The sequence below is a fragment of the Eutrigla gurnardus genome (genome assembly GCF_963514095.1).
Source record: "Eutrigla gurnardus genome assembly, chromosome: 9".
Lineage (NCBI taxonomy): Eukaryota > Metazoa > Chordata > Actinopteri > Perciformes > Triglidae > Eutrigla > Eutrigla gurnardus.
Window position 1 is genome coordinate 3,737,497 of NC_139923.1, and position 23,334 is coordinate 3,760,830.

The 23,334-nt window shown below is 40.3% G+C and overlaps 1 protein-coding gene across 3 annotated transcripts; it reads left to right on the forward strand.

The window, feature by feature from the left end:
• Positions 1 to 4,036: 4,036 nt before the first annotated feature.
• On the forward strand, positions 4,037 to 15,171 carry tnnt3a (troponin T type 3a (skeletal, fast)). 3 transcript variants are annotated; one of them, XM_084017468.1, is made up of 14 exons: positions 4,037 to 4,130; positions 5,808 to 5,848; positions 6,083 to 6,096; positions 7,148 to 7,306; positions 9,189 to 9,206; positions 10,023 to 10,041; positions 10,169 to 10,214; positions 10,309 to 10,425; positions 10,680 to 10,757; positions 11,247 to 11,360; positions 12,367 to 12,479; positions 12,572 to 12,662; positions 13,653 to 13,693; positions 14,896 to 15,171. In XM_084017468.1, exons 2-14 carry the CDS (start codon positions 5,829 to 5,831, stop codon positions 14,930 to 14,932), a joined length of 867 nt encoding a protein of 288 aa, XP_083873594.1. In that variant the 5' UTR covers positions 4,037 to 4,130; positions 5,808 to 5,828; the 3' UTR covers positions 14,933 to 15,171. The 3 variants fall into 3 exon arrangements, with proteins under 3 accessions (XP_083873594.1, XP_083873595.1, XP_083873596.1); XM_084017469.1 differs by lacking the exon at positions 9,189 to 9,206; XM_084017470.1 differs by lacking the exons at positions 7,148 to 7,306; positions 9,189 to 9,206 and having other exon boundaries at positions 4,052 to 4,130.
• Positions 15,172 to 23,334: the final 8,163 nt, after the last annotated feature.

The following is a 23,334-nucleotide window of genomic DNA, read 5'->3' on the forward strand; positions in this document are numbered from 1 at the left end:
GTCCCCCCTTCCTACAAATGGAAGAAAGATGCACCATGACAGTCCAAAAATAAATCCTGAGCCCTGTGAGCTGCTCAGAGTGACAGCAGTGTGAGGCGAGAGGCAGCGTGGACAGGCCACAGGACCTTACGTTTCACCACCATTGGGCTCTAAAAGTGGGGTCCGAGGGCCACCCAGGGGTCCTTGAAGGATGTACTGGGATCCGGCAGGGGGCTCCGAAATGTTTGTTTTAATTCTGCAGAAATAGGGGTTCTTGATGAGTTTGAGTTTTTTTGACGTAATTCTACACCCGTACAGATGGGTTGTTGTAAGATACATTAAAGGATACTTTTAGGAGCTCATCAAGGTGGTTAAGGTACCAAGAATATTTAAGTGGGAATTTGTATGGGTGTCCTCTGAGTGTCCGAAATGTCAGGCATCACCGATGTGTTTCGAAAGGTTCTAGAGGATTTCTAAGTGTTGCGTTCGAGTCCTATAGGATGGACAATTAGGGTTAAAGTTGACTGTGTGAGGATTACAATACTATGCACTGACAGCCCAGTCCCCTAAGAATTCTGTTTCTAGGGAAATCGATTTCATTTTACATTTGTTCTTATCTCAAATTACAAATGAGTCTGAAAGTCCACATAGGGAGGAGGTGTGGTGGATCAAAACACACAGGACTTTCACCCAGGAGACCTCTATTCATGCCGTGTATGAAACCAAGAGTGAACGTTAACTTATTTTCATTTATGTCCATAATTTATGTAACATAACAAACATTATTTATATTAATAACTTATTTATAGCACCTTATTTGTACCTGATGTATATGGATTTCCAGCACTCCCTCAAAGTTGTTTTACGGCTTGATGTGTTGGTGGCTGACTGTGTGCGTGTCATCCATGGCTGGAAATCTCTGTAGTGCTCATTGGTGCATTCTGATGTATTCAGAAATTTTGTTGGGATTTTTCCATCTTGGTGAGCCACAAACAGGCATGTCACAACAAATGCATGTGCCATCCTCCGCACGTCAACATTGAAAATTGGATTTGACAATCGCAAAAAATTGCCATGTCTTAGTTTATGTGACCCTTGAAAGCGAAACCTCAGGGTTGCTGAGGTTGTGGTTCAGTGGGTAGAGCGGGTCATCTTTTAATCACGTTGGTGGTCCGATCCCCAGCTCCGACTATTCGCACGTCAATGTGTCTTTGAGTTAGTGAGACACTGAACCCAAGTTGCTCATAGAAATAAAATAAGACTAGAACATTTGTGGTTTCTCAGGCAGCTTCCTCAACGATGTCAATCTCAGTTGGTTGATAAATGAATCTTCGGAGTCAGGCAGGTGGAATGAGAATGATCTTTATTTAAACCAGGGGTGCAGATCCGATGTCAGGATTGGGGGGGGGGGGGCAGAAGTGATTTTTTTTTGCCCATATGCAACTCATACCATGCCACCATAAATCACAACTTCCTAGAGGCTCGCCATATCATTCAAAAAGTACTGCACAGGGAATAATTTATAATATTTATAAGCTTTCTTGTTTATTGGGGACCCCCCAGGATCTGCACCCTTGATTTAAACAGATATCAACCTACGTCCGAAACCGTGCGGCTGCATGTGGTTCTTCTGAATCCCTGGTAGAGTTCTTCCTGGAGCCTCTGCACCTGTTCCACCTGGGAAGTCCTTTCTTGCCCTTGAATCGGCCTTCTTCTCGCTCATCCTGTCACCTTCGTAAATGTATCCTCTTCTTCTAATGGAAGAGGAGGTTGCCAGGCGCTCCATCCTAAAGCTATATTTTATAGCTTATTTTGTACTTGTTTAGCATAGCCTTTGTTTAGACTTAAAGCTAAACTGAAAGACATTAGCAACAGATCAAACTCATCCTCTGTGAGATTTGTTGATTTCTGAAAAACAATTACACTAGAAATAAACCCCTCACTCATTTTCTGTCAGATTTTGGCAGACAAGGATACTCCCTTATAAGGGCTTTACTTCCCATCAGATAGCTAAGTTTAATTTACAACTGGGCACCTTCCTCCTACACCTAAACATCCCTTACACCTTCGCTCATGAACGGGTAAAGTTAAATCCCAACTAGAATGTGTTGATGACCAGACACTTCACACACATTCAAATCAATGTAGCATGTTGGTCAGAGTGGGGGTCATTTTTATGTGTAGCATACTCTTGTCATGGGGCCGTTGTTGCGGGCCACTTCAGAACCAAATGACAGCAAGTGGCGGGACCAACTCAGGTGAGGTTATGCAGTAACAACTAGCAGTGGAGTAGTAATGTTGCAAAGCATAGAGAGACGGACTAAATCAGTAAAATGTAATAACTTCTTGCTGCATCAACACACTCTCAAATTGCTATCGTTGGATTATTTTCCGTAACAAGAGCAACATTAAAGTAAGGGAATGAGCACGCTCATGAGCTTGCTCATTGTGTCATTCAATGCTACACTGGTTACAGAAGATGAGCCGAGCAGCAGGCTGGTAATCAGTGGCAGTGTTGGGTCCACCTCAGTCCCTGCTGCTCCACAGAAGGACAAGATAACTAGCTAACTAGTCAGACCTCTGTCTCCAGAGCTGCATCTCCTCTCTTCCTGTTGAGATGCAACAACATTTCCAGTGGGGCCCACTGACGTGTGTTGTCACCATAACACCAACCTACATTTTCATAATACGTCATTTCTGGGAGAACAGGCTGGTCCTTGAAATGTCCCAGCACTCCCACAGAGGGTTTTAAGGATCCTTCATGGGGTTACAAGGATTTTGGGGGGTTCCTGGTCCATTGTATATCTCCTTTGCATATATGGGAGTTCAAAAGTATTCTGGGAGAGAGTTATTTAGATGGTTTATTGTTGTGGGATTCTTGTATGTTCCAAGAGAGATTGTTGTTTTCTTTGTGGGTAATTTCTTGCAGTTTGGCAGGATACATTTCAGTTGAACCAGCAGAGTATAAATGTTTAGGTTTTTTGTTTCTGGAGTGGAGACAGATCTTCTCAGCTGTTAATAAGCAACAACTAAATAAATGGCCTGGGTTGTCTATTTGTGTTTGACACCTCCACGCGTGTTTGACCAAGACTCTCTACTTTGTATTCTGTCATTGTAGCACCCCCTACAGGAAAATAGAGGAACAATCAGAATCCCTGAGACGGTTGAATCCGACACTCGTATCACAGATCCGCCTTGTAAATGAAGCCGATGGTGTTTGCTGAATGATTCATGCCGCAGCTTGTTTAGACTTGCAACTAAACTGAAAGACATTAGCAACAGATCAAACGCATCCTCTGTGAGACTTGTTGATTTCTGAAAAACAATTAAACTGGAAATAAACCCCTCACTCATTCTCTGTCAGATAATTAAATATAGTCAAATCTAATACAACTTTAAAAAACAAAAACAAAAAAAAATCTGCAATGTGTCATTTTACAGGACTAAAATAAACTCATTAGCAAAGACTTCATATTAAATAAATTAAGTTTGCATTGTTACTATACACAATGTGTGCAAAGTCAAGTTGGCTTAAAGGCATAATAATGTTTTTGCATCATGATGCCTTTATGGAGTAAAACTCCAGTATTTTGGGGGGATAAGACCACTTTTGGCCATCTGGTTGATTGTTGCAAACCAAAGAGTCAAAGAAAACAAGCAGGAGATGGATCAACATGACGGATTTACAGCTTGGATAGACAAATTATTCAGCTTCTTGTCCTCCTTTGACTGTACATTATGTTTACACATTATGTGTCCCAGGCTTCTTCAGGATCACCACCTGCCTCGCTTCCCTGACGTCCTCCTCCGGTCCCAGATGAAATTTACTTGCCTAAAATGCAGCTGCCCCAGAATAGCAACCCTGGGGGTGTCTTGGCTGCCCCCGTCTCCAAACTTGAGCCTCCCACCTTAGCATTCGACCCTTCCATCTCCTTATTGAGTGCCAGCAGTGGGAGGGGGGGTCACCGAAGTGAGGGACCCTGCACCACCGCAAGCCTGGGCCTCGCCTCCAGGCCGACTCCTTGGCCAATGGGGAGGCCGAGCGGATCGTGTGTCACTATAACAGAAGGACATAATCAGCGCGGTAAGTTTGCAGAACCTTACAGTCTGTCTCGGCCAGCGGGAAGCTCACTTCTTTCAGCTTTTCTGAGGTAAGAAAGAGGGGAGAGAGTGTGAGTGTGTGAGTGGTAGTGGAGAGGAAGCTTGAGTGCTCTGTCCCCCCAAAAACATCACCCAAACTTTGTCCACGTGTTATAATCACTGCCACATCTAGTAGAGGTCTGAGGTCAGGGGTGAGGCAGGAACAGGCCTCCTGTTGAAGCCCAGAGAGTGAGATGGTTTTGCGTTGAAATCCAGTTTGTGTTGGTGTTTGATTGCAGCTGAGAAGCTGATAAGCAGTTTGGTTTTTGACACCTCTGTAGCTCCAAAATGAGAAATTTGATTCTTTGTGTTTTTTTGGAACCATGTAAAACCTTCAGCTAATGTTTAAACATGAAACGGTGATTGGTTTACAAGTTCTGACCTTCTCACAGGACATCATCTGCTGTCATCTTAAAGGACTTTGTTGTTGTTGTTTCCGTGCCGGTCTGGTCCAAGTCCAGTGAGCCAGCGGAGGTTCATACCTGAAGGATTTACAGATGGCTTAAAGCCTTTGAAGCAGCTTTCCGCTTCAGGAGACAGAAGATACTAATGATACTAATGAGTTATGCAACAGGACGGCAATGAATGGTGTTGTCATTTCTGACATTTTAAGACGGGGACATTGCTGTCACTTTGTTTTGGATTGCGGGTTTTCTCGGCTTAAACCTTTAATATTGTTGGTGGCAAAGCTGTAAATTGGGCGTGGCATGTGTTTACATTATAGCGCACATAGCTTCAGGATAAACACTTTAACATCTTGTACAGGAGCCAGACAACCAATATTACATCATGATGTAAACACACATTTGAGTTTGGAATTTACGAGATTCAAAGAGCAAATACGAGGAAGCCTTTAGCATTAGCCCTTTAACCTTCAAGGCCGGGTTTATTTTAATTCCTGAGCAAAGTGTCTTCAGTCAGCAGCATGCCTCGGGAAGATGATTGAAGGAGCCATGTGAAACAGCCAGATAAGGAGATGAAATTATGTGTAGTGGTACAGGGGAAGGAACCCAATCTTCAGCATCGGGTCTCCTGAAACTGGATCTGGGACCTGCGCAGCTGTCGGTCGGAAATAGTTGTAGTGTCGGGACACAGCCATGGTGGCCTCACGCTAATGAAGCTAATGGGCAACTAATCCGACTGATAGATTAAATTATGAAGAAATTCAGGTCATGTGTGTTTATCATTGCAGAGTTTTTCATGTCGAATTGTAACTGAGATCAGATGTGAGATTCGCCAGAACACCATTGATGCTGAATGGATGCAGAGTGATGGGAAAGAGTGGCCTCTACCACAACCCCCCCCTTTTTTTTTTACATGAATCTCCCCTCTCAGCAGTTGAAAACATGACATAAATCTAAGTTTGGCTCCCTTCTCACTTATCATCAGAGAGGCAGGACTGAGGCTTGAATTTCAGCCTGAAGTTTTAATTATACACCGATTTTGGATACATAAAATGTTTAAATGTTTATTATGTTTAATAGATGCTCGTAAAACATTTCATACAATGAGGAGTAAAACTTTTCGGAAATTAATCTCCGTTTTTATAGTGGGCGGGGGGGGGGTATGCTGCAGGGTGTGGTCGGCAGCAGATATGTGCAACTTAATACCAAGCTATAAATACAGCAGGCTGGTCAGTCGCTCCTTGCAGAAACACTTTGACTTCCTCTCTCTCCTTTGGCCTCCAGGTTGCAAAGTCCACTGTCACCATGTCTGACACTGAGGAAGTGTAAGTCCATTCACATTTACATTCACACATTTGAACCTTCTGGTGTGTGGTTTGACAACTCAACTCGAGGTCCGAGCTTTTTGTTCATTGGGGAGATAACTGCATCCCTTTGCACTTCTGGCAAAAGCCACTGAACGGATCTTGAATTAAGATTGTTTTGTCAAAATGTATATAGCATGAATATTTTGACAATGTATGTCTAAATCAGAATTGTTTTTCCCTTCTGTCTTGCAGAGATCAGGTCGAGGGTAAGTAGCAACATTTCCCCCTGTTTAAAAGAATAGAAATCCCCCCAAAATTAGGTCCAGGTACAGCCTGGAGTTCCATGCTAAAGCCCAATTTTCTGAGTCTTCCCTAACTGAATTTCCATCCCCTGTAGAGAGTTATTTTGCACTGGATGAATCCGTATGTTTACAGGTTTGGCTTGACTCCCTCCAGATTCAAGTTGTGTATAATAATGCCCTTTCTTTGAAGCAACTCTGCTCAGATATCATCCTCCCGCTGTTGCATGGTTACAGGCACCAATGCTGGCATCAGGACAGTGTGAATATGATCAAAATCGAAATAAACATAAATCCTGCACTGACCTGTTGGCAACAAGTCCTGCAGCTCTGCATGCATATCTGTAACAGTGCATTCCTCCTAAACTGACCAGCCTTTCAGATTTGAGGATATTTGTGAAGTTTAGGTCCCGTCTGTGAGCTCTGATCAGCCCAGGAGGACTGCGTTCTGTCTGCTTAGCATGGATCCCCAGTGTACCCACATTTTGAATTTGTATTCTGTCAAAAAATGGGTACAAACGGGATCTTTTCATAATGTTCTTCTGCTCCTTTCTTTCTCGGACGGACGTGAAGAATACGATGGTAAGACTGCAAATGATGTTAATGATACTAATTTGTCAGTCATTTTGGAAAAGCGTGTTTTTCACTCTTAATTTTGTGGCATGCTGGTTAACACTAACGCCATATGAGGTAAATTATATAAAAGGATACAGAAATACATCAGGATAGTCTCTTTTGGCTTCAACTACACCGAGTTGCAACGTGGGAATCAATCACATTTCATCCATCAATGACTGACCTTTTCCCTCCTGTAACTGCTTGCTGTCTCACATGCTTTAGCGGCATCCAGTGGCAGTTCCCCCAAACTGCCACACAATGAACCTCCTCAACCCCCCACCCCCCATTTTCATCTACTCACCCCCGACCACCTCCACCTCTTTACCTGTTACCTTTCCTGCTTCCATTAACCCTCTCAACGCCCTTCCTCTCCCCTGGTGACTCGCTGCATGTTGTGTAGCTGTACAAGAAGAAGTAGTAGAGGAAGTAGAGGTGGCCCCTGAGGCAGCCCCAGAGGCAGAGCCAGAGCCAGAGCCAGAACCAGAACCAGTGGTAGAACCAGAACCAGAACCAGAGCCAGAGCCAGAACAGGAACCAGAGCCTGAGCCTGAGTATGAAGGTATGTGGTATGGAGGGGGGAAGGGGTTACTCTATTATCCTTTCCCAGGCGACAGGTGCGCTCCAACGGCTGCAGCCAGCCAGACAGACCCCACTAATCCTGATCTGCATACATGTTCACCATGTCTGCTAATGCTAATGCTACCTTCCTTTCACCTCTCTTCAAAGTCAAAGTCACGACGGCGCTCAAAATCAATTTGTGATGTGTTCTATAAATATGTTGAGATGACTGTACCAGAACCATTTTTACTGTTACCGTGTGACTTTTTGCACTGAGGCTGTAGAGAGCCAAAGTCCTGGTCCATGTTCCCGTTAGCTTTTGTTCCGTTAGCTCCTGTTCCGTTAGCTTCAGCTATGATAGCCTTTATTCTATAAGCTTTTGTTCCGTTAGCTTCTGTTCTCAAAACGTAAAAATGAATCCTTTCCTTCGTTCATTAATGAACATGTTTTTACTTAAGTAAATCGGCATCCAAATTTTCTGGTCAGTCAAGACTTGAAAATTGAGTAAATTGTGTCCATTGTGTTCACACCAACACATTAGCATACAGCAGATATACCACAGACAGAGTTTATGTATTTTTGTTGGGGATTAGGCTATATATTCACAGTTCCTAAAAAATAAAAATTTCCCTTGTAAAAACATTAGCATTGCATCATTATGTGACAGAAACAAATTACATATAAAGTCTTAAAACAAGAGTAAAAATATAGTGTATAAGAAGTAATACTAACACCAGTGCCTAATACAGTAACTATAAAACTAAGATAAATAGAATAAGTAAACTAAAATAGAATTATTACAATGTTGCCAATGATGATGAAAAAGGAATAATAGGTTATTAATGAGATATCAAAGTAATATTGCACATGATATTGAGATGTACCTGCAAATACAAACAGAGAGTGCTTGCTACTTAGCTAGCATTCTAGCTAGCCTAGCATACTCTATTGTGTTGGTGTTCATAGCGGGCACAGATATTTAATGCAAACACAGGGAAAAATTTGAGTCCTTGAATTCTTAATGAGACAAATATTGGTCTCTTTTATCAGTCTAAGCCTACTGAGGGATGGATATTACATACTTGTATTTGGCAAATGCTTCATATTTGCTTTTTAATTCATGGTGCAGATTAACATAATATTAAATACTACTGCTTTTTTAAGATGGATACTATGCTCACATCCTGGTCGGAAAGTTGGTGTTAAAAAAAACAAACAAGAATAAGCATTCAAAAAAGGAACCATGTGTTGGATTTGATGCCAAACCCAAAGACACTTGTAATTTCCTATCATGTTTATGAAGTTAAGATTGCATCATTTATGTCCACCCCAACTTTCCAACTTAACTTTGACATTTCTGAAATGGAATGTGGATTCAGTGATGAATATTAAAGGAATCCTATTTTGTTGAGCTGTTTGAAGGTGAAACTGCGGTTTCAACAAAAAAAAACAGACAATGTAAATTCTCAAATACTGACTTTTATTCAACTCAAATTGCAGCGAGACCTTCATATGAAACAGCCTATATTACAGGATTAGGCCTACCTTATACGTATATTTTGTAATATCTTCGTCTCCGCATGTTTCTGAGTCATTTCCTTTTTTTTAAGCTCCTATGAAAGACTCAAGTGTTATTGCGTGACCGTTGTACAGATAGCCTCAGTGTTTTTATCCCGCCTTTATAAAGAACTTGGTAATATTCAGCTATTATATGATAATTTACAGCAATTTAAACATCCTGAAGCCACATCCCATTAACTATCTGCCATAGTTTTGTACATTCACTATGTTTAACTGATTGGATGTACAGTTTGCTGCTCTCAGAGCGCTTGCTAACACTCATGTCTATTCTGCTCTTTGTTTTGGATGCTTGCTGCATGCAGAGGCCGTTGAAGAGGAAGGTATGTTGATCTGGAAAAATTATTTTTGACGTATCTGAAATCTGTCTTTCTGGTTTTGGAAGGACCACAGTGTCCAGGTCTGAAGTCTGTACTCGGGGAACACCTGTTCACAAAATGTCTGTCCAAAAATTTGTATCTGTCTGTCAAAGTCCAGGAGCGCTGCCCGAGAGGCAATTTGAAATCCAAATTCTGAACGACGACAACAATTTTAATGGCATAGGCTACTAAACTTGATGTTAAATTAAAGCTACTAGTGGAGAAAAAGGGTGAAAGAATATGAGACGCTAACACGTGCTTTACTGCGCAGCAACCCCCACCGTTACACTCTCGCTACGCCACTCATCATCTGCATGGCATGGAGCCGCCAGAATCTGGGTCAAAAGACAAGGAAGAAATGGGGGACATGACTTTGCCTTGCTTGTGTAAAATGTTTTTGGGGTCAAGCCAAATAAAAACATGACACATATTGTTGGTTAAGGGATTTTTTTAAAAACAGGCTTCATGAGAAAATGTTTTTTCCCCCTGCGTTACCGTAACCGACTCACAGCAAGATGGTTCTCTGATATCCCCGAAACTTCATGATGTTAAAAACTGTTGTTGTTTTTTAATATGTATATGAAGTTTTCATGCGTTTGCTCTGACAGAGTTTACCTGTTGTTCTAACCCTAACTTCAACACTGAGGCTGATGACTTAATGTCACATAGAGCCAAAACCATGCAGTTTAATCAGTGTAATGCCTGAGAGAAGTGAAATAATCGGCTTTGTTTCTAACCCCATGACATGTACTTGTCCCCTCTTCATTTCCTAACCTGCAGAGGAGAAGCCAAAGTTCAAGTAAGTGTCCTTCTTGTGTAATGTTGACTTCATATCATTTCCATCTGAGACATTCGGCTCAAAAGGAAAAGCATTAAAACAACATTAAAGTCAGAGCACTTAAAGTCAAACTCTCTCTCTCCTGCAGGCCCAGCGCTCCAAAGATTCCCGATGGTGAGAAAGTGGACTTTGATGTAAGTGGACCAGAAGTGACGCCATGGAGGATTTCTGTCCGTGTTGAGTGTTTCTGTTCATCTGAGGATGTTTTTCTGTACTTCTGACCGACAGGACATCCAGAAGAAACGTCAGAACAAGGATCTGATCGAGCTGCAAGGCCTGATCGATGCTCACTTTGAGTGCAGGAAGAAGGAGGAGGAGGAGCTGATTGGCCTCAAGGAGAGGATTGTGAGTCTTGTGAACCAGTGAAGAAGTCCAGTAACAAGTTAAAAGCAACAGACATGGTCTCCTTCCACCTCTTCTGTTGAACAAGAGTTACTGTCATGTTAACTTTTAGACACATTAAAGCTGCATGCTTAGAATCTGATTATGTAAAGTGATAGCGTATCTTAATGTTCAATGGTCAATACCAAATCATTCACACGACCATAGTGAGAGCTTCCTGTGTCTCCTCTAACGACGTGTTTGCTGCTGTGCTGCAGGAGAAGCGTCGTGCTGAAAGGGCCGAGCAGCAGAGGGTCCGCGCTGAGAAGGACAAGGAGCGCCAGGCGAGGCGTGAGGTGGGTTTCATCTGTACTCCTCTTTAACCAACAACAGCACATATTTATTCTCTAAGGTGTGAGGAATGTGTCATCCTCCACAGCAAAACAGAAATGTTTAAAATCACGACAGGTTATGTTTAAGATTCAGTTTGCAGTGATGATTTTTTAAATATTTTGATCTGTAAAAATAATTTCTCCATTCTATTTATTCTCACGTTTCTAAATACAAAACTGTAGTTTTAGAATATGATTTCATGACAATTGCTACTTTCTTTATTTTACTTTCCAATGTATTCCATCTGACTTGGCCCAGTTAAAGTTTCCTGTTTTACTATGAGTGACATTGAGTGAGTGAGTGAGTGAGTGAGTGAGTGAGTGAGTGAGTGAGTGAGTGAGTGAGTGAGTGAGTGAGTGAGTGAGTGAGTGAGTGAGTGAGTGAGTGAGTGAGTGAGTGAGTGGCGGATCAGACTCGGAGGTCTCACTCGGACTGGTTTTTGTGTGAACCAGGAAGAGAGGCAGAGGAGGGAGGAGGTTGATGCCAAGAAGAAGGCTGATGAAGAGGCGAAGAAGAAGTCAGCTCTGTCCAGCATGGGCTCCAACTACAGCAGCCACCTGCAGAAAGTGAGTACACACAGTCATACTGTATACTAGAGTAATATCTGTATCTTGAGTAAATGGACTCAAGTACTACAATTCTAATGTACTTGAGTACTTCCATTTAGTGCTACTTTATATTTCGATTCCACTTCATATTGTACTTTTTACTGCACTACATTTATCTGACAGATTACATATTTTTCAGATTATGATATTAAAAACCTCTAATGAGTCTATGAAATATAAATGTACTGTTAGAAAGTAAATTAAGTACCTGGACAGTATATAAAAAGAGCTCTACCTCAGTGGGCTACAATATTTATATGCCACTTTCATGTTAATGCACCAATAATAATAATGCATCAATAGTTTAACACACACATACTCGATGCACATTTTGGTTAAAAAACAATATTTACATACTATTATGTAGGTATATGCAGGACTTTTACATCTAACAAATTGTTAAATTGTATTTTTACTTTTACAGATGCTTTACTTAAGTGAATGTAGAAATACTCTTAAATCCAAGTAATATCGCAAAATGAAGCTTTGTAGAATGGCTTCTTTAATATAGCATGGGTCATTATATTGTTTTTATCACTAATATGTGAATGTAGTAGTTTGTCATTTTGGAGTCTACTCTGTGTACTAGTAGTGTCTATTAGAACCAAATAAATGTGATGATAATAATAATAACAATTTTATTTGGAAAACGCTTTTCAAAACAAAGTTACAAAGAACTTTACGTGTTTGAACCAAGATTAAAACATTTTAAATAAAAGCAGGCAAATTAACAAGTTAAAAAAAGACAACTTTTATTTTTATTGGAAAAAACTGTTTTGAAAGTGATTTAAAAAAAATGCGATCTATTCTGCAAGCATTAACCGCAAAAGGCAATGCCTCGACAGATTTCACATTTCCTCTGTATAAATGATGTCTTATATTATTGTGCTGTTATCTTTATGCACCAATAAGAGATAGAGATGTGAATTCTTCCTCCACTGTGTCTGTAAACCCCACCGAACAGGCTGACCAGAAGAGAGGAGGAAAGAAAGAGACTGAGAGAGAGAAGAAGAAGAAGATCCTGGCCGCCAGGCGCAAGCAACTCAACATCGACCATCTGAACGAAGACAAGCTGAAGTACGACAAACACTCTTCTCACCATTCATGTTTTCAATCTCGTCAGGGTGAAAGGAAACTCTAACGTGAGCATGTTCTTGTGTGTCCTGCAGAGATAAGATCAATGAATTGCATGAATGGATGACCCAGCTGGAGTCTGAGAAGTTCGACCACATGGAGAGACTGAAGAGGCAGAAGTATGAGGTGAGCCCCGGGCGTCTTCACACCATAATGTACTGCTATAATATCTACAATTGTTCAATATGAATTTAACCTGCAAATAATACATTTAAATGTAAGTTTTGACATTTCACATTTTTTTTCATTTGACATGTACTGTATTTTTACTGTGTGTTATTTTGAAAAGACAGCTTAACTTTTTTCTGAGAGTAATTTTGATTTGACTTCCGGGATTGGGTATTTAAATTAATCATTTAGATGTTTTTTATTAAAGCACAACATTATGGGGAGATTGTGAGTCATATAGGTTGAATTGGCTTATTATTTAAGCACAAAAGTAATCATGCAAAATAAATCAGATTACATTTTTATGAAGAACAATTAAAGGCCTTTTTGTTAATGTAGAGTATATAACAATGTATATAGAGCTGGGTGTCCAAATGCGTCTTTGTATTCACACCACATTTTTATTGTATTTGCATTTTTATTAGTATGAGTATGGTACTTAATATCAAACTATCCAGCGGAGCGAACCCCCGGGTGTGAACTTGTGATGTGCTTTGTGAAATATAAATGTACTGTTAGAAAGTAAATTAAGTACCTGGACAGTATATAAAAAGAGCTCTACCTCAGTGGGCTACAATATTTATATGCCACTTTCATGTTAATGCACCAATAATAATAATGCATCAATAGTTTAACACACACATACTCGATGCACATTTTGGTTAAAAAAACAATATTTACATACTATTATGTAGGTATATGCAGGACTTTTACATCTAACAAATTGTTAAATTGTATTTTTACTTTTACAGATGCTTTACTTAAGTGAATGTAGAAATACTCTTAAATCCAAGTAATATCGCAAAATGAAGTTATGTAGAATGGCTTCTTTAATATAGCATGGGTCATTATATTGTTTTTTATCACTAATATGTGAATGTAGTAGTTTGTCATTTTGGAGTCTACTCTGTGTACTAGTACTACATTATGCTTTGTGATTCCCTCCAGGTTACAACCCTGCGTAAGAGAGTGGAGGAGCTCAGTAAATTGTAAGTAGAGCTGAGCAGCAGAAATGTTTTCCTGCTGGCTTCAGGCTTGCTGCATGTTGGCATGATGGAAAGTTACATAGAACCAGAGCGCCCCACGCTGGCCATGAGAGGACATGAAAGAAAACTGAAGACTTTTTTTTCAAAATACTATCTGCTATGAAAAAGCTCAGGAGCTGTGAAGTTAATCACAACCTATATTTTTTAAGAGGCAGTTTTGTAAATCATTTTACTTTAACTATAAAAGGTTACATCCAAATATGAGTCAGGATCATCCATCCATCGTCTACCGCTTATCCTGTATTCAGGGTCACGGGGGGGCTGGAGCCGATCCCAGCTGTCATTGGGCGAAGGCAGGGTACACCCTGGACAGGACGCCAGTCTATCACAGGGCCAATATGTAGAGACAGACAACCATTCACGCTCACATTCACACCTACGGGCAATTTAGAGTCACCAATGAACCTATCCCCATCCTGCATGTCTTTGGACTGTGGGAGGAAGCCGGAGAACCCGGAGAGAACCCACGCTTACACGGGGAGAACATGCAAACTCCACACAGAAGGAACCCGGGGCTGACCCGGGAATCGAACCCAGGACCCTCTTGCTGTGAGGCGAGAGTGCTACCCACTACACCACCGTGCAGCCCAGAGTCAGGATCAAAATGTCCTTAATGCTTTAAACACATCATTTAAAATAACTGTACTTTAGTTCAAGTCCAAGGAAACTCGCATCATTTCCATTTTAATATTGACTTACAGTGTATTTGTTGTCAACATGTTTTTCTCCCAATAATGGATCAAATTGGATTTGAAATAAGACAAAAATATCTGATTTTTTTTAATGATGACACTTCTGAGCTTCCATACATAAGTAAAATGTAATTTAATGTAAAGACTAAGCAGGGAATTTGGTTTCAATGTCATTTTGGAGTCAAACTCTTAAAAAGTTGAGTGACTGTCCTGGTTAGAGCTCCGGTCAGGTGTGTGAGTGAGCGCTCCAACAGGTAAGTCCGACTTGAGACTTGTCCAAGTTCCTGTCCGGGTGAGAAACCCTGATACCTGGTCATGTTTGAATACTACAAATCTTGTAAAGTGTGAATTTGAGTGAAATTGAAAAGCAGCCTGCACAGCCACTGACCGATTTACAAACTGTTGAAAACACCCCAGATTATTTGATACGTTGTTTGTTTTGTCGTATTACAGCAGCAAGAAGGGAGCCGCCGCCCGCCGCAGAAAGTAGATCGTCTCAGAAACCAAACTGCAATCGTCTCGGACACACGCCTGATGAAACAACGCACGCTACGGCGAAGGTCGTAGCTCAGAAGAAGCCCTTAACGCTGAGGTGGACTTGGTTCTTATCAACCCACGTCCTGATACATGCAACCTGGAGCCTTTAGGCTTAGAAAGAAAACACGCTTCCTCACCTCCAGCTGTTTGGTTCTTGATATTTTTGTAAATAAAGTGTGACTCTTCAAGCCATGTCTGTAGAGCTGTTGTTATTCAGAAATCAATAAAGTTCAGTATTTTTCAGACAGTCGTTTGATCAACACTGTTTTCTAACTGCAGAGTTGAATAAATGGAGGCTCTGCATTCATAATTACCACAAAGTCTCAGAACGTCTTTATTTCATGCAAATGTTCTCAACAGTATGGTCTATTTGTGAAAAGTATGGAAGACAATTTCTGTCACTATCAGAATATAATACAGATCCTTTCTCAAAATAAAATTATGTATCACAACATATTTAGTTTGGATCACAAATTATTTACTTTGTATCTCAAAATATTTACTTAGTATCTCAAAATAATATCTTGTGTAGAGTTATTATTCTAAGATACTAAGGCATTATTTTGAGAAGATTTCTGAATTCAAAGCAGGAAATTATTATTGTGTACAAAACTGGACGACGTAGATTATCAGCGTAGGAGAACAGATGTTTTAATTGAACATTCCATGAATGCTGGACGTGGGATTAGATGGCAGAAATGTCGAATTGGCTCGAACCAGGTGGGGAGAAGGTCTCAAAAAAAGAAGAAGCTTGAAATCAAAGGGTACAACCATTATTGGTGTGAATGCTTGTCGTCAAACTCAACACAACATTTTCAACGTAGTAACTTTTCTCATTCAGATCTATCAAAACAAATTAAATGTCCCCCTTCAACGTCTGTCGAGTGTTCAGATTTAACACAGATTATGTCTACTCATTAATACATTCACATTTTTCTCACATAGAAAAATGTCCCTCATCTTTCATACATTCAGACAATTATTCAACATACAATCCCCTTTTTAAGATATTGGATTTTCTTTGAAGGCTTAGTGAAGATGTCTTTCTCATATTTTGACATGGTGTGTACTGGTGCAATGTTCTGCACGAGAGTGGACAGGAGCTTTAAAATCTTTAAAAAAAAATGATCTTCAACTTGCTCTCATTCCCACAATGTTCACTATTCATACTTTAAACCACTTTTAATTTCAGGTGAACATGTGGGAAAATGTGAGCCCTTTAAAACAACATCACTGCAGGGAAAAGGCCATAGAGGCCTGAAAACGAGAGGATCACCGAGCAACTGCTGCATATGTTCTCATGACAACAAGAAACAGCAAAAAGCACCGGTTTTCTAACCTACTCCTCATAGTTTTACCAGCACACACACATTTCGCACTATGGGCCCTAGTTTCGTGGCGTGGCGCAGGGTGGCGGAGCCGCCGTAATGCAAGTTTCGACCAGGCAGCCTTGCGCACGGTCAGTTTGGCAGTTTGGTGGATTGCCTGCGCCAAGATGGGTGTGGCGGCGCAGCAGGGGGAGGCGTCACAGATTCAGCTTGGTGCAGCGGAAGTTTCGTGGCAAAAAGCCTCGCCGAGACTACGCCGAAAGCCCGCCAGCTCCAACCTGGTCTACTCTTGACATAAGGCGAATTACAGCTGGCGGAGTGGAAGTTTGGCTGACGGCGCGCAGTGCGTACACATCACCGAGACCTCACAGGCAGGTTTCCACAGTTCCAGGCACATTTAAATGCAATAAATAATCACAACAAACACTATTTAATGCAACTAATTGAATCAACATGTGAATTTATATCTATATAGATTGTCCCGTCACATCTGACGTCAGATCAAAGGCGGATGGCACGCGTAACGGAAACTCAGCCTGACTGAATTAACACAGCTGAAACTTGGACCTCTCGGACCAAAACACCTCCCTCTCTCTCCCCTGTTTTTCATATCTATCCACTGCTAATAAAATGCGTCTATGCCAAAAAAAAATCTTTAAAAAAAATACAGCAGCTCGTGCCTGGTCTCGCGCCTCGGCAGCCTGTTGTGTCCGTGGAGAAACGCGCAACTTTTGCCGCGAGCTGGAACCGGAGTTGGGGCTGGACTGGAGCTGGTCTGAGCGGCCCGCGAGGTCCCGGTGTCCCGCTGTTCTGGTGTTGGACGGGGAATCCGGTGCAGCTGTGGAGCGCAGATGATGAAGACGGTGATGATGATGATGATGAATGGCTTGGCCGGCTCGTGCAATCACCGGGTTCTCCACTATTATGTCTACTGCTGTGCGCCCTGACCCTGTTTTGTGATAGACAAATGCCTAAAATGTGCCTACAATTTCTATAGTGATATAATTGGTATTATAGTTATTATGACTATACGCACGCACAGCGCGTGATGCGCGTGGTGGTAGCGGCGGCGCTGCTTCTGTCATTGGGTTGTCAAGTGACGAAACTTGCACTGAACCTCCCCTAAAGCATTAAAGGTGAGGAGAGGAGCTCATTTGATTGGTGACTGGTCTACGAAACCAGGGCCCAATATGTTTATCAAGGAGTCCTAACCAAGCAGTTACCATCTCCATGGCAAGTTATTTAGGCCTATGCTTTCCACTTTTGGACAATGTTGCTCCCCTAAATAAATGGTTGCAATCTTGGATAAATGACAGCATGTGTAGCTGTAAAAGAGGAATGGAAGGCGGAAGTATGACGGTGAAAGATGTAAGATCATGCTTCTTCTCAAATCGCACACCAGAAAATGGTCATTATCTACGTTTTATATTCAAGACTATTGATCAACTGGTAAATCCTGACCATCCAAATGCTTCGATTGAATATGATGCTCACATTGAAAAAATGTCTCTTACTTTACAGAGAAAGTGAAGCAGTTAGGGTCAATATAACGGCTTGTACCACTTTAACCACCACGTCATCCCCTTTTCCCTTACTGGCATGATTTAATATTGTCTCTCACATAAAATTAAATCTTATTTATCTCACCCAAAACCCCAACTTTGCCTCAGAGGGCTTTATAATCTGTACAACATACAACATCCTCTGTTCCAGGATCCTCACAATACCTGAGGAAAAACTACCTTAAATAAAGAGAATGCTTGTCTGGTGCATACTTTTATATCATATTACTACTAGAACATGAATTAGAAGCTTGTCTCAGTCTTTCTATGAAACACTCTGTTTGACCTCCTATATACATTCTTTATGACAGTATAATACTGTACAACCTCTCTGGGACGTGGCGGCAAGGTTATTGCTCCCTTTGGTGAAAACCAAATGGTTGTTTTTAACGAATTGGGAAAAAGCAAGGAGCTGCCTCTTTTCAGTGACGTCACAGAGTGGTTGTATTAAAGGTTGAGGAGGTGATTCTATTCAGAACCACTTAATGTTATATTCCTTGAAAACCTTGTAACATACCGATAGTCATCAATACATGAAATGCTCTGACATAAAAAAAAAACATTTAAAAATGTCATCTGTGGCCGTGGCAGGACTGTAAAAACCCCGTCCAATCAAAAAAGCTGGGCCGGAGATTTGGGCAGCCTGCCTGCTTATTAATGCCTATCCTGATTGCACTCTGCCGATCTCAAGCCCTCTTTAGGCGTTCTTGGGGAGGGGCTTTGAACAGAGGTCTGAACGAAGGCAGTGGGACTTTTTTTTTGGCAATGTGTTCAAAGTCATAGTTTTTGTGTTTTTTCCAAATAACCTACTCAACCTTTGAATGGTTTTATGAGGGTCAATAACAATAGCTCAGGTTTAGGCTGTGTATAAAGGCTCCTCTATTGTTCCAAACATTACATTTACATTTAGGCAAGGCAAGGCAAGGCAACTTTATGTGTATAGCACATTTCATACACAAGGCAGACTCAAAGTGCATCATAACATGTCATACAATAAAGTGAAAAAATAGAAGAATTAAAAGAAAACAAAGGCACAATTAAAATGCAAGAAAGACAAGGAGAATAAAAGCATTTTTACAATAATTAAAAACAGTGCAGACATTAAAAGATTTAGCAGAAAGATGGTGAACATAAACGTTTTCAGTCTAGTTTTAAAAGTGGTCAGAGTTGGGGCAAGTCTTACATCTTCAGGAAGTTTATTCCAGCCATTTGTTGCATAGTGACTAAATGATGCTCTCCCGTGATTGTTGTTTACTCTGGGAATCACTAACAGATTGGTCTCAGAAGATCTTAGTGGTCTAAGTCTTATGTAGTGGGAGCATATCAGTGATATACTTCGGTCCTAGACCATGTAGTGATTTATATGTGAGCAGGAGGATTTTGTAATCAATCCTCTGACACACAGGGAGCCAATGTAAGGATTTAAGAATTGGTGTAATGTGCACTGTAACAAATTTCGCTGTAAAATAACAGTAAATTACTGGCAGCAGGGACGCCAGTAATTTACTGTTATTTTTACAATGCAACTACTGTTATTTACTTTAACAGTATATTACCGTTTTACATTACAGCATATGAACGTAAAATAACGGTGGGTGTTGTGGTTATTTTACAGCGCATCTACTGTAATTTATCGAACAGTATAATACCGTTTTTTGGATTACAGCACATGACAGTAGGATAACTGGGTCATGGTAATTTTACGGCGCATCTACCGTTATTTATTTAACGGTATATTACCGTATATTGGATTACAGTACATGACTGTAGGATAACTCTGGGTTGTGGTTATTTTACAGTGTATGCCAGTGTGTTATAAAATCTGCTATTTTTTCACCAATTTAAAAACAAAGTATGCAGGGCTTCTCAAATACCCAGCTCTACCACATTCATCCAGACAGACAGTCAACATCCAAAAGTCCTACAATAAACACACAGCTTGACTTTTCTTGTATTTTACTAATTTCTTGTCTTCTAGTGCTTAGAACGGATCAGAAACACATTCAGCAACAACATGCAGTTATCACTGTTCATCTGTGTGTGCTAACTGAAGAAAAGTAGCAGGATAAGCTGAGGACACGGACCTCTCACTTGAATAAAAATGCAGACTATAAGTAATAAGTTCGGGAACCCTGGTATAGAACACAAGAGAATATACATTCCATAACATTGCTGTAGTTTATTGCAAACAAACAAGTCTTTTACATGTGAACAATGAAAAGTGACTGTGGAGTACTTCTACCATGGTTTCGTCAGTCACCGATGATGAGTGCCTGGAAAAAAAATGAATATATAAAATTAGCAACACAACGTAGGCTACCTGGTAAAATGTAAAAATAAGAAAGACTAATGGAGGGATTGTAGGTCCTTACTCAGTCCCTTTGGAAAGTCCTCCCGTCCCTTCACGTTTGTGGTTGCACAGTCAGTTCTATAAAAACAAAATTGCAGATTAACTTTAATAACAGAACAATCTCTAAGATGTCATTTCAACAAATGCCTGTTCAAGTTAAACTCTCGCCAATAAGCAACCTAGACTTTTTTTGTGAATGTATACGAGTCAAACCTTTGTGTAAATGCATAATTACGATGAAAGAGTCACTTTTAAGATTTTTGGGCAAGCTAATTTTCAAGTGCAAGGGCCCTCTTATGCTAGCATCAAAATTGCTATTTTTTAAACACTAAGAAGGCTCAACACAACATGAAACTTTGCTCGTAGTATCACCAGGGTCTCTACACATGAACACAAGCAATGAGAACATTGTTTGTGTACACTGTTTACTAAAAATACGTTTTTTTAACTGCTCACAACACCTGGCTAATGACCATGGCTAATTGAGCTCAAGCTAGCTACAGAGCTTGCTTCACTTAGCCCTTTTAGCAACCTGAACTAATGAAACAGACCTAATGAAACATCTGAAATGTCAACAGTTCAATAATCATGCAGATAAAACAACACTGGACACTATCAATTTTGGGAGAAAAGCAGAACTTTACTTTACCTGCTCTGGTGAACACATGACTGGTCTTGAGAAGGGCACGTCTCCTTGACAGAAAATACTGTCTCATGCTGTTAAATTACATTTTCTTATTTTTAACTGAGCATTAACTGTTAATTTACATGTAAGCATAAATATTTAACAGTATTTTACAATTATTTTAAAATACAGTAAGATACTGTTGTAATCCACAGTAAATTTGTAGCAATTCAGTATAAATACTGTTTTATGCTGTTAAATTTCAGTTATCTACTGTTATTGTTAAATGACTGATTTAACTGTTAATTTACATGCGAGGGATGAATATTTAACAGTATTTTACAATTATTATAAAATACAGTAGGCTACTGTTGTAAATCCACCGTAAATTTACAGCAATTCGTGCTCACATTTTTTGGTCTTTGTAAGAACTCTAGCAGCAGCGTTCTGAACAAGCTGTAGCTGCCTGACAGTTTTTTTCGGAAGACCTGCAAGGAGACCATTACAGTAGTCTAGCCTACTAGTAATAAAGGCACAAGTTTTTCTATGCCTTGAGCTGACATGAGCCCTCTAAGTCTTGCTACATTTTTGAGGTGATAGTAGGCCGATTTTGTTACTGATTTGATGTGACTGTCGAAATTGGGAAATTGCCTGATTGAATGGAGTTATTAACTATTTGCAATACGTCTATTGATAGGCAGTCAAAAAAATTCTTAAAACAGTTGGTAGGTAAAGCATCAAGGCAGCAGGTGGATGATTTTAGATTTGTCAACGTTTCCACTAGAGTTTTAGAGTCTATGGCATTAAAGCTTGCCATGACTGCCTGAACAGGGTGGTGATCCAACTTTTTGTTTGAGACATTGATGGCGTGTCTGATGCCTTCAATTTTATTAGTATAAAAGAATGCAAACTCATTGCATTTTTGCGTGGAATGGAGTTTAGCTGGTATTTGTGTTTGGGGGGTTGGTCAGTCTGTCAACAGTTGCAAATAGGGTTTTCGCCTTATTAGTGTTGTTGCTTATGATATTGGAGAAGTATGTTTCTCTCGCACTTTTTAAGACTAAATTGTAGGCCCGGAGGCTCTCTTTATAGATGTCATGGTAAATATGAAGTTTAGTACTACTTAGCCAGATTCGTTCAGCCTTCCTGCACTCTCTTCTCTGGGCTGTCACAGCAGCAGCTTTTCTCCAGGGTGACTTTTGCTTACCAGAAATTGTTTTAACCGTAGCAGGTGCAATGACATCTATGACATTCAGAATTTTGGAATTAAAGATGTTTACAAGATCATCAGCATGACATGGGTTTAGAGGTGGTAACGAGGAGATGGCATTTTTAGAGAGTACATTGGCATGTTTATTGATGTACCGCTTTTTGATCTGATTTGATTCAGTTTGTGTGTCAGGAATGAAAGCAATATTAAAGAAAACACAGAAGTGATCAGACAATGAAGGATCAGTCACAAAAACATCAGAAACATGGAGACCTTTTGTGATAATCAGGTCCAGGGTGTGTCCCTTACAATGAGTAGCCTCTTTCACATGTTGAGAAAGGTCAAATGTGTCTAGAATAGTAAAAGGTTATTTTGCACCCTTGTCATTCAAATCATCAATATGAAAATTAAAGTCACCAGTTATAACTAGGCAGTGAAAATCAGTGGAGATGCTAGACAATAATTCAGTAAAATCATCGAAAACATTTGACGAATATTTAGGTGGCCTGTAAATAATTAACAGGAGAATTCTGGGAGAGCATTTCAACACAGCACAAAGATATTCGAATGATGGAAAAACACCAAGTGACATCTGTTTCCCCTGAAATGTATTTTTAAATATAGCAGCAACCCCTCCACCTCTTTTCCCAGATCTACAAACATCAATAAAATTATAGTTGGGGGGTGCTGTCTCGATCAGAATGCTTGCACTGTTATTTTGTTCTAGCCATGTTTCAGTCAAAAACATAAAATCAAGTTTAGAAGTGGTAATCCGTGTACAGGGTCCTCCCGTTTCTTCATAGCGTCATTATTGCTAGTTAGCTGGGTTCTAGCATGCTCCTGTCCACTGTTTTGAGTCAGTGCTAGAGTGGTGTTGTTCCCACAAATTCCATTGACTTCTACATTTACTTCTAACCGATTCATTTTTGTTTCCAACAGTAAAATCTTCTGTAGGAGTTTATGGTAATCTTCCGTAGAGAAGGGAGGCATCTTCTGCTAATTACCTTAAGCAATGTAGCACAGGCTCAGGCTTATCTTGTTAGGTATAGGCCTCCTCGCGTAGCGTTGAGGAAGTCGTAAAAATATTGAAAACTGCCTGTTTTATCTAAAAGAAAATATAATCCCACTGGTTTTGTAAATATCCAGGAGCTGCTGCTCTTTGTTTCTTGTTGAGGAGAAGCAGATAGCAAAAAATAGCAGAAAATCGCAGGCAGGGGTGAGAGCAAAGAGGAAAAGTGTCTGCACTGTACGAAAGCAGGAAGTAAGCTTTAGGGCATTTA